At 38.4% G+C, this 12,245-nt stretch overlaps 1 protein-coding gene across 1 annotated transcript in view; it reads right to left on the reverse strand.

Moving 5' to 3' along the window:
* Positions 1 to 757: 757 nt before the first annotated feature.
* The window catches only part of col4a4 (collagen, type IV, alpha 4), a 70,930-nt gene continuing 59,442 nt past the window's right edge, over positions 758 to 12,245 (reverse strand). Inside the window, exons 39-47 of the mRNA XM_079885051.1 lie at positions 12,092 to 12,220; positions 11,222 to 11,329; positions 10,896 to 11,051; positions 10,672 to 10,779; positions 10,442 to 10,579; positions 9,557 to 9,673; positions 7,520 to 7,705; positions 6,505 to 6,788; positions 758 to 3,966 (exon numbers count right to left, since the gene is read on the reverse strand). Of these exons, the coding sequence (XP_079741177.1) occupies positions 3,709 to 3,966; positions 6,505 to 6,788; positions 7,520 to 7,705; positions 9,557 to 9,673; positions 10,442 to 10,579; positions 10,672 to 10,779; positions 10,896 to 11,051; positions 11,222 to 11,329; positions 12,092 to 12,220 (1,484 nt within the window). The 3' untranslated portion in view covers positions 758 to 3,708. The remainder of the gene's footprint in view (positions 3,967 to 6,504; positions 6,789 to 7,519; positions 7,706 to 9,556; positions 9,674 to 10,441; positions 10,580 to 10,671; positions 10,780 to 10,895; positions 11,052 to 11,221; positions 11,330 to 12,091; positions 12,221 to 12,245) is intronic.

Here is a 12,245-nt window from a genome sequence, read left to right on the forward strand (position 1 = left end):
AAATTCTGACTCTACCATCTGAATGTCTCAACAGAAATCGAGACTCATCAGACCAGGCAACATTTTTCCAGTCTTCAACTGTCCAATTTTGGTGAGCTTGTGTAAATTGTAGCCTATTTTTCCTATTTGTAGTGGAGATGAGTGGTACCCGGTGGGGTCTTCTGCTGTTGTAGCCCATCCGCCTCAAGGTTGTGCGTGTTGTGGCTTCACAAATGCTTTGCTGCATACCTCGGTTGTAACGAGTGGTTATTTCAGTCAAAGTTGCTCTTCTATCAGCTTGAATCAGTCGGCCCATTCTCCTCTGACCTCTAGCATCAACAAGGCATTTTCGCCCACAGGACTGCCGCATACTGGATGTTTTTCCCTTTTCACACCATTCTTTGTAAACCCTAGAAATGGTTGTGCGTGAAAATCCCAGTAACTGAGCAGATTGTGAAATACTCAGACCGGCCCGTCTGGCACCAACAACCATGCCACGCTCAAAATTGCTTAAATCACATTTCTTTCCCATTCTGACATTCAGTTTGGAGTTCAGGAGATTGTCTTGACCAGGACCACACCCCTAAATGCATTGAAGCAACTGCCATGTGATTGGTTGATTAGATAATTGCATTAATGAGAAATTGAACAGGTGTTCCTAATAATCCTTTAGGTGAGTGTGTATGTATATATATATATATATATATATATATATATATATAAAAAATAAATAAAAAACGTATATGATGTGAAACCCCAAGCAGATTTGTTAGGTGTCTCAGTTGGGTGAGTTTATATATTCTTTTTTCCAAGTCATAATTGCATGTTATTACAAATATCACAATTTATTAGACATTTAATACACAGTAGGAGTTGAACCTGATTGTTAAATGTAAAAATGCATTTGACAATGAAAATCAAACTTCTTGGGAAAGAGTCTTTAACATTTTGTGTTGTCCTTATGTGTATGCCATGCTCAGGTCAGGTGTAACAGTACAGTACTCAAGACATTAAAATGTCCCCACACACAGTGAATTGCATTTCTAACCAGCTTGCAGCAATATCAAAATCAGACAATAATAATAATCACTTCTTTTTAAAATATGGGAACAAGTGTTTAATTCACTGTTATCCAAAATAGCACCAACGTAATCTCTAGCTAAATAAATACCCTTGACATTTAGTAAAAATATAAAGCAAAGCTGTTCTGTCAACAGTGCAATCATATGTACAAGAATAGATCATGCTCAGAACAAAAGCTGCTTACGTGGACAGTAAAATACTGAAGGTGTTAGTTTCATTTAATGGCTCAAGTTAGTTTAGACAGTGAGAGGAGGGAAATATTAAAGTTTTTTTTTCCCCCGCTTTCAAGTGTCCAATAATGAGTGGGAAGTTCAATTGCAATGGTCCTCACACAAAACAGCAGAACAGAAGGAGACAGAAATGAAAAGTAAAGGACTATTTTTTTAGGCTAACTACATTAAACAGAACTTTCTGATGTACCTTGTGACCCGAAGGGTGTTTTAGAAATGGTGCATGTATGGAGTATACAGTGAAATAAGGAGTGTTTTAACACGGACAGAAGTCTTGAATATCCTCCAAGCATTCACATTCACATCCATATACTGAGATGATAATGCTTTGCAACAGGATGACAAGTCTTAAGGCCCTTGCACACTGAGTCCGAAATTCGCATCTGAAATTTCCGCACGTTAAAAAATAAATACGACCTCATGTTTTGTCAATCTTTAAAGTAGGTAATGTAGGTTAAAACAGCCATTCACACAGCATGCGTTTTTGCTTTGAAAAACGCAAGACGCGGGCAGTGGAACGGGGGAAAAACACAAGTTTTCGAGACACGTTTCTTTAAAAGTTGAACTTGAGACTTCAGAACGCCGTGTGATGCACGAGACGCTTCTAAAGACGCAAGACGTCTAGCGCGTTTACAAAAGGGAAAACTTTGTTTTGAACGGAAAGCTTTTAAAAATTAGACCAAAGTACAAAGGTACAACACGACTGTGTAGCCTACTTAATGGATTTACAGAGGGAAATAACTACAATCCCATGAAGCATTGCGAACAGCATAATCGAATTAGTAATATAAAACTACTCATTTACAAATGTTGATTATATAAAAACAACATTAAGTTTATTGCAAAATATGCATATATACTGTGTGTATATACAAACATGTAAGTATTTTGAGATCGACTAGATTAAGTCTTTCGAAGTGCTTCATGGGAGTGGCCGGAGCTAAAAATGGGGCATGTCATGGTGCAAAGGACCCTAGGTTGATTTTACTCCGAACCATCCCTTTAATGTAAAAAATAAGCTTGAAATAATGCAGGCTGAAGGCATCAGCAGAAGCAAACATCATGGATTAACAACCTCATAGCTCACAGTAGGGTTGTCTTTAAAGATTTATAAGTTATCATTCAAAATCAATTTACCTATGGGTTTTTTACTTCTGGAACCCGTTTCACTCCATAGGGTATTTTTTCATACGTCATAAATTACTTGCACCTCAAAACCTGTCTTCTTAATGGATAAAAAAAATATACGACTCAATTGTACACATACGGTTTCACCCGCGCATTTTTTTGAATTTATGCACATCTTGGTGTTTGCGTGGAAACATAGCAGATAATAATGTACACCTTGATTGCCTTGAGATTAAATTGTCTCCCAAAATGACTAAATCTTTGAAATCTTCTTGAACATTCTACAAGCCAACAGCTAACAAATGTTGTCTTGATTTCCTTTAGTTCCTTATTTCAGTTAAAGAAAAATAAACGGAAAACGTGTGGTTTCAACATTTGGTAGCTACATATGACGCACAGTTCACACAGGTGTCCAAGTAGATTTCTGTTGGACCAACCTGAACCTTTTGTGAAATCTGTGTGGGGAAATCTTTTGTCCTCAAGTGAAATTCCAGATCGCTTGGATTCCTATCAAAATGACTGGATTTTGCCCACTGGATGTGCTGAACAAGGTGAAAATTGACCACACTTTGATGCTGCACAAAATGCTTGGTTTGAATTCAAGAAAATGAGAAATTCAAGTCTAGAAAACCAATTTTTCTTTTTTTTTAAACAGTCATTTGTTAATTTCTATAGAGAAAACTGCACCTACATGACAAAAGGTGCCTTTACACTGACCGCAATATCAATTTAGCTAGCAAAGGCAATAGCTGTTAGCAGGCGTTCCTATTTGATTTCACTGGATCACGAGTGTTTCATTATCAAGGTTTAGTATTAATCTTTTAGGTTAAAGACCTATAAGCACCATAGACCTAAACTAGCAATACAATATTGTGCGGATAATGTTTGATAATGTGCACACAAACATAATAGTTGCTGATACAAGAAACCAGGGAGAACATGAATATTGGTGTATAGGAATTTGTGCAAATGGTCTCGGTTTGTACTAATTTTTTTAAATGTAATAAAAACTAGAAACAAAATGTGCACTGGGTAAAGATGTAAAAGAAGACCATGTTAGACAGAGCTATGTTGGAACAAATCCAGTGAAGTAAAAAGTTCACAGCCTGTAGTTCATCAAAAAAATGGTCACAAATTATGTCCATTTTATCCTTTAAAAAAAAAAAAAAAAAAAGTGACCAAAAGCATCTCAATCACTTCCAATCCAGTGACCTATTGATGTGCATTCTCAGTGCAGTTGTTGTTTTTTAGTTTTTTTTTTTTTTTTTTAAATCATGCATGACTTGTATCAATTGTTGGGATCATTCATCATGCAGACGCTGCATTTGCTGACGCTGTCGTGGTTCTTCTGCACAGGACTTTGAGTATTGGAGTTAATGTGCTGCGCGTCCACTTTTATCAGCCAGAAACTGTAGCTGGTGGCGAAATACTGGCATGTGCCAACCGGACCTCTGCACTCCACGAACGGCTGACTGCGGTAGTTCTGCAAGCAGCTTCCTGTTGACGCCAGAGACTGTTCACCTCCCTCTTTCTCTGCTCCTGCATACTGGAACACCGAAATTAAGTTGCATCATGTGATTGCTTTATAATGTAAAGAGATACACACTACTACTCAAAAGTTTGAGGTTGAGTATGCTCACAAAGGCTGCATTTATTTGATTAAAAATAAAGTAATATTGTGAAATATATTTAAATTTTTTTTTGAATAACTGATTTTTATTTGTAAATGTAATTTATTCCTGTGACCAAAGTTGAATTTTCAGCATCATTACTCCAGTCTTCAGTGAATGATGATTTGATGATTTGCTGCCCTAGAAACATTTTTATTATTATCAATGTTGAAAACAGTTGTGCTGCTTAACATTTTTCGCGGAAACTGTGATACATTTCTTTCAGGATTCTTTAATGAATAGATAAAAGTTCAAAAGAACAGCATTTATTTGAAATATAAATCTTTTGTGACATTTTAAATGTCATACTTTTGAACAATTTAAAACATTTTTGCTGAATAAAATTATAAATTTCATAATTTAAAAAAAAAAAAAATCCTACTGACCCCAAACTTTTGAGTATGATGTTAGCATGATGTTAGCATGATGCTAGCAACGACACAAGAAAAATTACATTACAAAGATTCTGGTCCATGTTAATGGTTCATCTTAATGGTTCATGTTAAACTAAATGATTTACATTTTTTAGTACTGAATAAAATATATTCTTAATTGAAAAGATTTATATTTATTCATTATTCATCTTGGATGAAAATATTGTCTGAGATGGTTGCAGTGCATTCTGGCATAGCCTTAAAACCCCTTTACTCTGTGCCCGATGCCTTTAAGCGAAGCGGCGACGAACAGTGCTTTCACACCGAACATGAAGCGATCGATCGCCTACGGCTGATTCACACCTGCACAGAATGCATTTTTCCTCGTGTATGTATCTTGTAGTTTTTTCCATTTGGCTTTAAAGCTACACTGTGTAGGATTTTCTCCCGTCTAGCGGTGAAATTGTATATGACTACCAACTGAATATTACTTTCTAGCCCCTCCCATTCCGAGGGCGTTTTAACTCCTACGGTGGCCGTATTATTTCAAATCTGCCGGAAGTCGCGAGTAATCTCCCTCTCACATTTGTCTCGGTGCCACTGAGTGCTAAAACGCGAAAGGCGAAGCTTGAATTTCCAGGTATGTCCCTCTTTGGCTAATATATTTTCAAGATGGATGCGCAACATGGCTTCCGCCATTCGAGCGACTCGCTCGTATGTATTCTAAATGGCAGATTATACACTTACGAGAATACTTAATTAGTTGGTTGAAGTGATTACACATTAATGAAAACGTATAATTTTGAAAGAACAAAGTGTTTTTTGCTAAAAATCAACTTAAAATATTACACAGTGTAGCTTTAACCTCGTCCACTGCACAAAAACAACAGTAAATTGAGATAAAGTGAGGCACTACACTACACAAACTATAAGAGTATATATAACTATACATGAGACCTTACGAGAATTCTTTTGACCAAATTCATCTTAAATATAGGGTGTTTCTCAAAACCAAGAATGCAAAGAACGGACTTGTGTTCTTGGGGAGAACGCTCTTGCTAGTTGTTCTTGGAAGAATGAACTCACAAGGTGACGAGCACACAGAACGCTGCTGACAGTTTGAGACGATGTGTTCTTGCTGGTATTGCGCAATAATACCCCCGCACAGACGCCGTCTGCAGTACCCAAACATAACGAGAATTATTGACGTTATTATTGTCCGTTATTCTTATGGAGATTCTCACTTCCGAAAACGTTTGAGCACATTTTCGATTCGCCATAAATTTTCGTAAAAATGCCAATATTTGAAATCTACACAGTTGATTTCTCGCATCAAATGTTCTTAGAAGTGAATTTAGTGATGAAATAGCGTACGAAATTGTAGAAAATCGACTTGTATTGACCTGCCGCTCCTTCCTCGAATGCCGAAATGAATGCTGGGATATTTCTGCCGTCAAGTTCACTTAAGTTACCAACCGTTGCATCCTCGGTAAAATGGGCGTGTCAAGAACACTTCCGGGATTTTTAACCGTTCTTGCCAAAATACGGTTGTGTATTGGGACAGTACTTGGGCAGCGACTGATGACGTTTCACAAGTCCACAAGAACACAAGTACAGACAAGAACGCATATTGAGAAACGGCCATAATCGCAGCTAGGTAACAGGTACATTAGCTACAATTAGCATCAAATTACATGTCACAATTTATAAGATTATTACAGTTTTTGCTCGAAACCCATCATCGAGTACTTGTAATAACTGCCGATTGTAATCTAAAGTGGATTTTGATTATATAAATGGACAGACATGCATTATTTGTAGTGTTTTATAATAGACTGAATGCTACTCCTTCTTAGCATTTCCCATGTAAACATCCTTTACTGTTATAAAAATACCTCGAGCCTTGTGATATGATCAATTATACGTAATATGATCGACAGGTTGCGTTTTTAGACATGTGAAAGACCCCTAAGGCAGCAGCCTTCGCAGTGGGAAAAGCTTACTAGGGTTTGGAATAGAGCTGTACTTCTCATCTCTTACCATAATGAACGAATATCCGATCCAGAGGCTTCTCCAGTTTGGTGGACAAAGTGGTGTAGACACGTCTTGACTGTGTATTGCAATGGCTGGTGATGAAGCTTCACACACCACACACCTGCTGATGTGTGCCTGAATTTCCATTCCTTTTAAAGGCGTTATAGAAATCGGGGCGGTTGTAGACAGCCAATAGGATTTTTCGTTGCGGCTGGAGTAATTACAGGAGTCCATATCACAATAGGAGAACGGGATGGTGCTGAACACCGGTACACATGAACCTGCCTGGCCTGGTGAAAACACACACAAAAATAAGTTTGAATATGTAACATGTCAATATGATGTGTTGATATCAGGGTTTTTATCGAAAAAAAAAAAAAAATAACGTAAAAAATATTTGTTGATTAAATTAAAAATAAAAGTTTTAACTCAAATAAACAAAAAAAAGAAACCTTATTTTATTTCAGCTATATTTTTTGATGAACTGAACTAAAATAACTAAATACAACTATATAGACATTTAAAACAATAACAAATACAAATGACAAAAACACAACAAAATTACTAAAACGGACTAAAACTTAAATGAAAACAGAAAATACAAAAATAAAAACTAATTCAAAATATTAAAAAAACAAGTAATAAAAACTCGGTGAGTGTTTTAGCGCAATTTTCTGACCTCATGGGATCACAACACTAAGAGATAGTAAATCTTTTCCTGTATTGTTTTTTTTTTTTTTTTGTGCGTTCCCGAGATTAGACCTTCCTTAACATAATGCCGAAAACCCGAAGTCTCTAGGTGGTCTGGTTGAGGAGTAGATAGAATTACAAGATTGGTGCGCACAGACAGAACAGAAATCATGAGTTAACAATCGCAATTTTGTCCGGTGGAAAATTGCGCTAAAAACTATAATAGTATCTCAGTGATTAAAACAACTAAAATTCTCTGTTCCAGAACCTAGTCAACATTTAATGGAATCACAGGCACTTTTGAGTGTGACCGTGTGTATTAGCCACATACCCAGGTCTTGTATGTGTCCTCTCTTCTGACCCTGCATATATAGCAGGCTGTACCCGGTCCATAACGCGGTTAGGCCCAGGGGACAAGTTGGCACACTCTCAGACTGGCTGTGCATCACCACAAGGAAGCCAGAGGAGCCCCCATTGTTTCCAGGAGGACCCTGATCACCATCTGGTCCTGGGGGTCCTGAGATAGAAAAAGTGATGGACAAATGGTTGGGTTGATGAATGACTCGATGTGAGTCATTCTGGATAAAAACATCTGCTTAAATGAATGAATGTAAATGCAGTTGATGAATGATTGAATAGAAGGAGGAAAGAAGATACAATAGTGTCAGGCCTAGTTGAGTCAGTAAACACTCTTTGGGCCCTATTTTAACGATCTAAGCGCATGGTCTAAAGCGCAGGGCGCAAGTTCACTTAGGGCGTGTCCGAATCCACTTTTGCTAGTTTAACGATGGGAAAAATGGTTGGCGCGCCAGGCGTATGGTCTAGGGTTGTCCCTGTTCTCTTAATGAGTAATGGGTGTGTTTTGGGATTTACGTGCGTTAATCCAATCAGAGTCTCATCTCCCATTCCCTTTAAATGCCAGTTGCGCTCGCGCCATGGCAGATTCACTATTTACATGACGGAATTTGATAGTGGAAAGACCGAACGCGTCTCCAGAGCGCAAACAGAACTACTCGTCCGCGAGGTAAAAGTGCGCAAGCAGACCATCTACGGGTAAACCATATCTTTATGTACACAATAATACTCTTTTACATTGTAATCCTTTTATTTGAAATATTTGGCATGTTTGTGTGCTGCTGTGCGTCCCTGTGTGTTTAAAGGGGGGGTACAATGGTGTTTCATGTATTCAGAGTTGTTTACAGTGTTAAAGAGATAGATTCTCATGCTAAACATGGGCAAAGTTTAAAAAAAATATTTTGGACGAATAACGGAGAATTTCTATGCTGAAAATCTTACTTCCGGGTTGGTACAAGTTTCGGCTGGTTTTTTTTAGATCGTGGATCTAATGACGTAGATAAGAGTGGAACTCCTTATATGAGCATTTCTCTCGGAAAAGCTCGCCCACGAGCACGTCGACTAGAGGAGAGCGAGACCGCGCACATCAACGCGCTTCAACAGGAAATCATCGGCAGCGCTACATAGGATTTGTTCAAGAATGTCTCCAAAAAAGTGTGTATTTGGATGTGAGGGAAAGCTTACCGTGTTCAGTTTTCCAAAGAACCCAGTGTTACAGGAACAGTGGATGCCGTTTGTTTTTCCGGGGCAGCAACGGAGTGTAGGAAGTGCGGTTGTGTGTTCTGGTCGTTTCAGTGACGAATGTTTTATTAACAAGGCTCAGGTCGACGCTGGATTTGCAAATCGTTTGCTATTAAAACGTGGAGCGGTCCCAGTGATAAAAGACCCCATTCATGTAAGTACAACTGGATCAGATTTCTGTCTTTTGCTGGAAATCAAGAACTACCGCTTGACTCTATAGCTCCGCCTCCAGGACCTCGGCTTTTTCCGGAGAGAATCGGAAAGCTGTATTTTTCTTTTCTAAATATAATAAAACTAAACACTTTTTTGAGATATTAAGGATGCACTACTACTCTATAGGTACTCAAGATTAACATGAGATTAGGTGAAACTGTGCATGTTATGTACCCTTTAATAAGCAGAGTGTGCGCATTGTGGACCCGCCTATAGGTGCACATTACTAACGCCTCTTTAAATAACAAAAAAAAAAAAATATTGCGCCATTGACTTTAGACCAGGTTTCAGTTGGTCAATGGCACAGTCTATTTCTGTTGCCTCAAAATAGCAACGCGCCAACAATGCGCCTGAACACACCTCGTTTCAGACCAGCACGCCCATGGGCGCACAAATGGGCGCAAATGCATTTGCTATTTAAACAACGTGGTGCAGGACGTGAAAATGATAACTGCGTCGGACTGAAACTAGCAAAAAACACTTGCATCGCGTTTGGCGCTGCATTGCCCCGGGTGTAAGATAGGGCCCATCAAGTTGTTAACGGTACACGAATACATACCCTGAGAGCCTGTTGGTCCTTTTGTGCCTTCATATCCAGGGTTTCCAGAAGGTCCGTCTGGTCCTACTGGCCCAGGAGGTCCAGGGAACCCATCAGCTCCCTTCGGTCCCTTCACACCTAAGCAGAAACTACACTGTAAACTCTACTAGGGTGACCACCTGTGATTTTGTGGGACTACTTCAATAAAGAATCTATGGTGCTTTTTTGCAAATATAATTTAGCAATATAGTCTTGGCATTCAAGAATTAGTGTAGCGTTAGTATTATTTATATACTAAGTTGAATTGGACTTTATTTGTATATTTTCAGTGCTTTATTTTCGTAATGTGCTTTTGTATATATATTTTTCAAATATAGCTTTAATTAGTTTTTCATTTATTTCAGTTTTATTAATTTCCGTACTTAAGCTTATTTATTTCAGTTAGTTGCCAAGGAAACATTTTAATTAAAACATCTAAATCATTTTATATTTTAACTTAAAGCTGCAGTCCTTAACTTTTTTCTTGTGTTCAAAATATACACAATTTATATAATAAGCGAGTACATCATGAATCCGTTTTCTAAACCGTGTTTTTGTCTGAATCACTACGTTACACCTATAATAAGTGTTTATACTCAGACTGGTTCAGGTCGGCACCACTGCGGAGTAGCCCAGTACCTGCGTGACTCGTCATAGACATAAACAGAGAGAAGTAACTCTGACTACAATGTTCTTCTGCAAGACGCATGCAGTTCTGTTTATAAACCGCTAGAGCGCCAAAAGTTACAGACTGCAGCTGATTTAATGAATTAACTTAGTTTAAACTTAACAACAACACTGCCAAGAATAGGAGATACTTCATGATCAAATGAATCCTGGTTACAAATATACACCCTGCTGTTGTACCTTTCGGTCCCTCACTGCCATTAGGTCCGTCTTCTCCAACTTCACCATCTGGGCCAGATGGACCAAGTGCACCAGGAAGGCCCGGAGAAGGATTACAAGGATTAGGACTTATGACATCGCCAGGCTCTCCTTTTAGACCTACAAATACAAAGGGAGAGAGATTGGGGTATACATTATAACTTTATTGATTTATAAGATGGCCAACTTGATGATCTGAAGGCTCCACAGACCTGTGTCCCCTTTCTCTCCTTTTGCACCACAGGGTCCTGGGGGTCCACAATCACCCATGGGGCCACAGGGTCCCGGAAGGCCCATAAGCCCACATTCCCCTTTTTCACCTGTGGAATAATAATAATAGAAAAACCTAAATCACAAAACTGCTGGAAAGCATATAGTTTCACAAAAAGTGCATGTATAGTGGCACCTTTTAGACACTTTAGGCTGATTATTTTACCTTTTGGACCTTCTGGGCCCTGATACCCTGGCAGGCCGTTGGACCCAAGGCATCCTTTTTCTCCTTTATATCCTGGTGATCCAGGAAAACCTGGGGCACCAAAATCACCACACACTGCGAAGACATTGCCTGGCTCTCCCATCTCTCCCATGGGCCCTGAAACAGCAAAACACAGACCATGCACATAATACATAATCTTATACATAAACACATACTGCCATCCACCTTAGCTCTCAAATATTATTTGTATACATCAATTGTGCCACGCCAGGATTGACATCATACACTTTTTTAATGAAAAATCTTCTCCAAATGACCACACACACCTGGAGGTCCATCTAGCCCAGGGAAACCCTGTCCTCCACAAGGTCCAGGTTTAAGAATCTTACATTCTTCACCACGAAATCCAGGAGGACCCATTGGACCAGGATCACCTATTCAAAAAAGGAGAAAGACAACAGTGAAGATTAAAGTACTTCCTAAGATTAAAGTCATTTCTGCACCTGAAAATTGTAAATTTTCACTGGTATCCAAAATGATTGGTGTCATAATTACAAAAATAGCCGATAAAAAAATACTTATGGCCGGTACATTTTCTTAAGTCACCGGCCATTGGCAGTTGTGGCAAAAAGTTTATTTTAGGCCCTGTGTATAACTATTCGTCGATGCCTTGCTCTGGAGGCATTCATATGCATATATATTTGCCCTAGTGATGTCACAAATATCCCGTAATATCCAAACAAGTCATTTTTGGAGCTTGATTAAATAAGGCTTGGTTTATATTGAGGAGGATGTTTTAAGCTATGAAACTCACAGGATGTTTTAATGGTACAAAGACCTCTTTTGTGTCAAAAGATGTCATGACCCCTTCAACAAATTGAACCTCATTGTAAAGTGTTACCCATTTATTTAATAAAAAATAACACCGTTCATTTTGAGAAGTATTATTACAATTTAAAATAACATTTTTCTATTTAAATGTATTTTTAAATATAATTTATTCCTGTAATGCAAAGCAAAATTTCCAGCATCATTACTCCACTCTTCAGTCACACGATCCTTCAGAAATCATCATAATATGCTGATTTGCTGCTCAAGAAACATTTCTTATTATTATCAGAGTTGAATTTGCTGCTTAATATTTTTATGGAAACTTGTCACGGTTAATAGGTTGAATAGGATTTTGAGTCATATACCTTGACATCCCGGCAGTCCTTTTGGACCTTGAACACCATTTTTTGATATCCCACTCAACCCTGGGTCTCCTGGATCCCCCTTGTCTCCAGTCAGTCCTGTATTGCCTCTATCACCTTTTAAACCCAACCCTAAAGCACAACGAAGGAGAGAGGG

The sequence above is a fragment of the Squalius cephalus genome, assembly GCF_949319135.1.
Source record: "Squalius cephalus genome assembly, chromosome: 11".
Taxonomy (NCBI): domain Eukaryota; kingdom Metazoa; phylum Chordata; class Actinopteri; order Cypriniformes; family Leuciscidae; genus Squalius; species Squalius cephalus.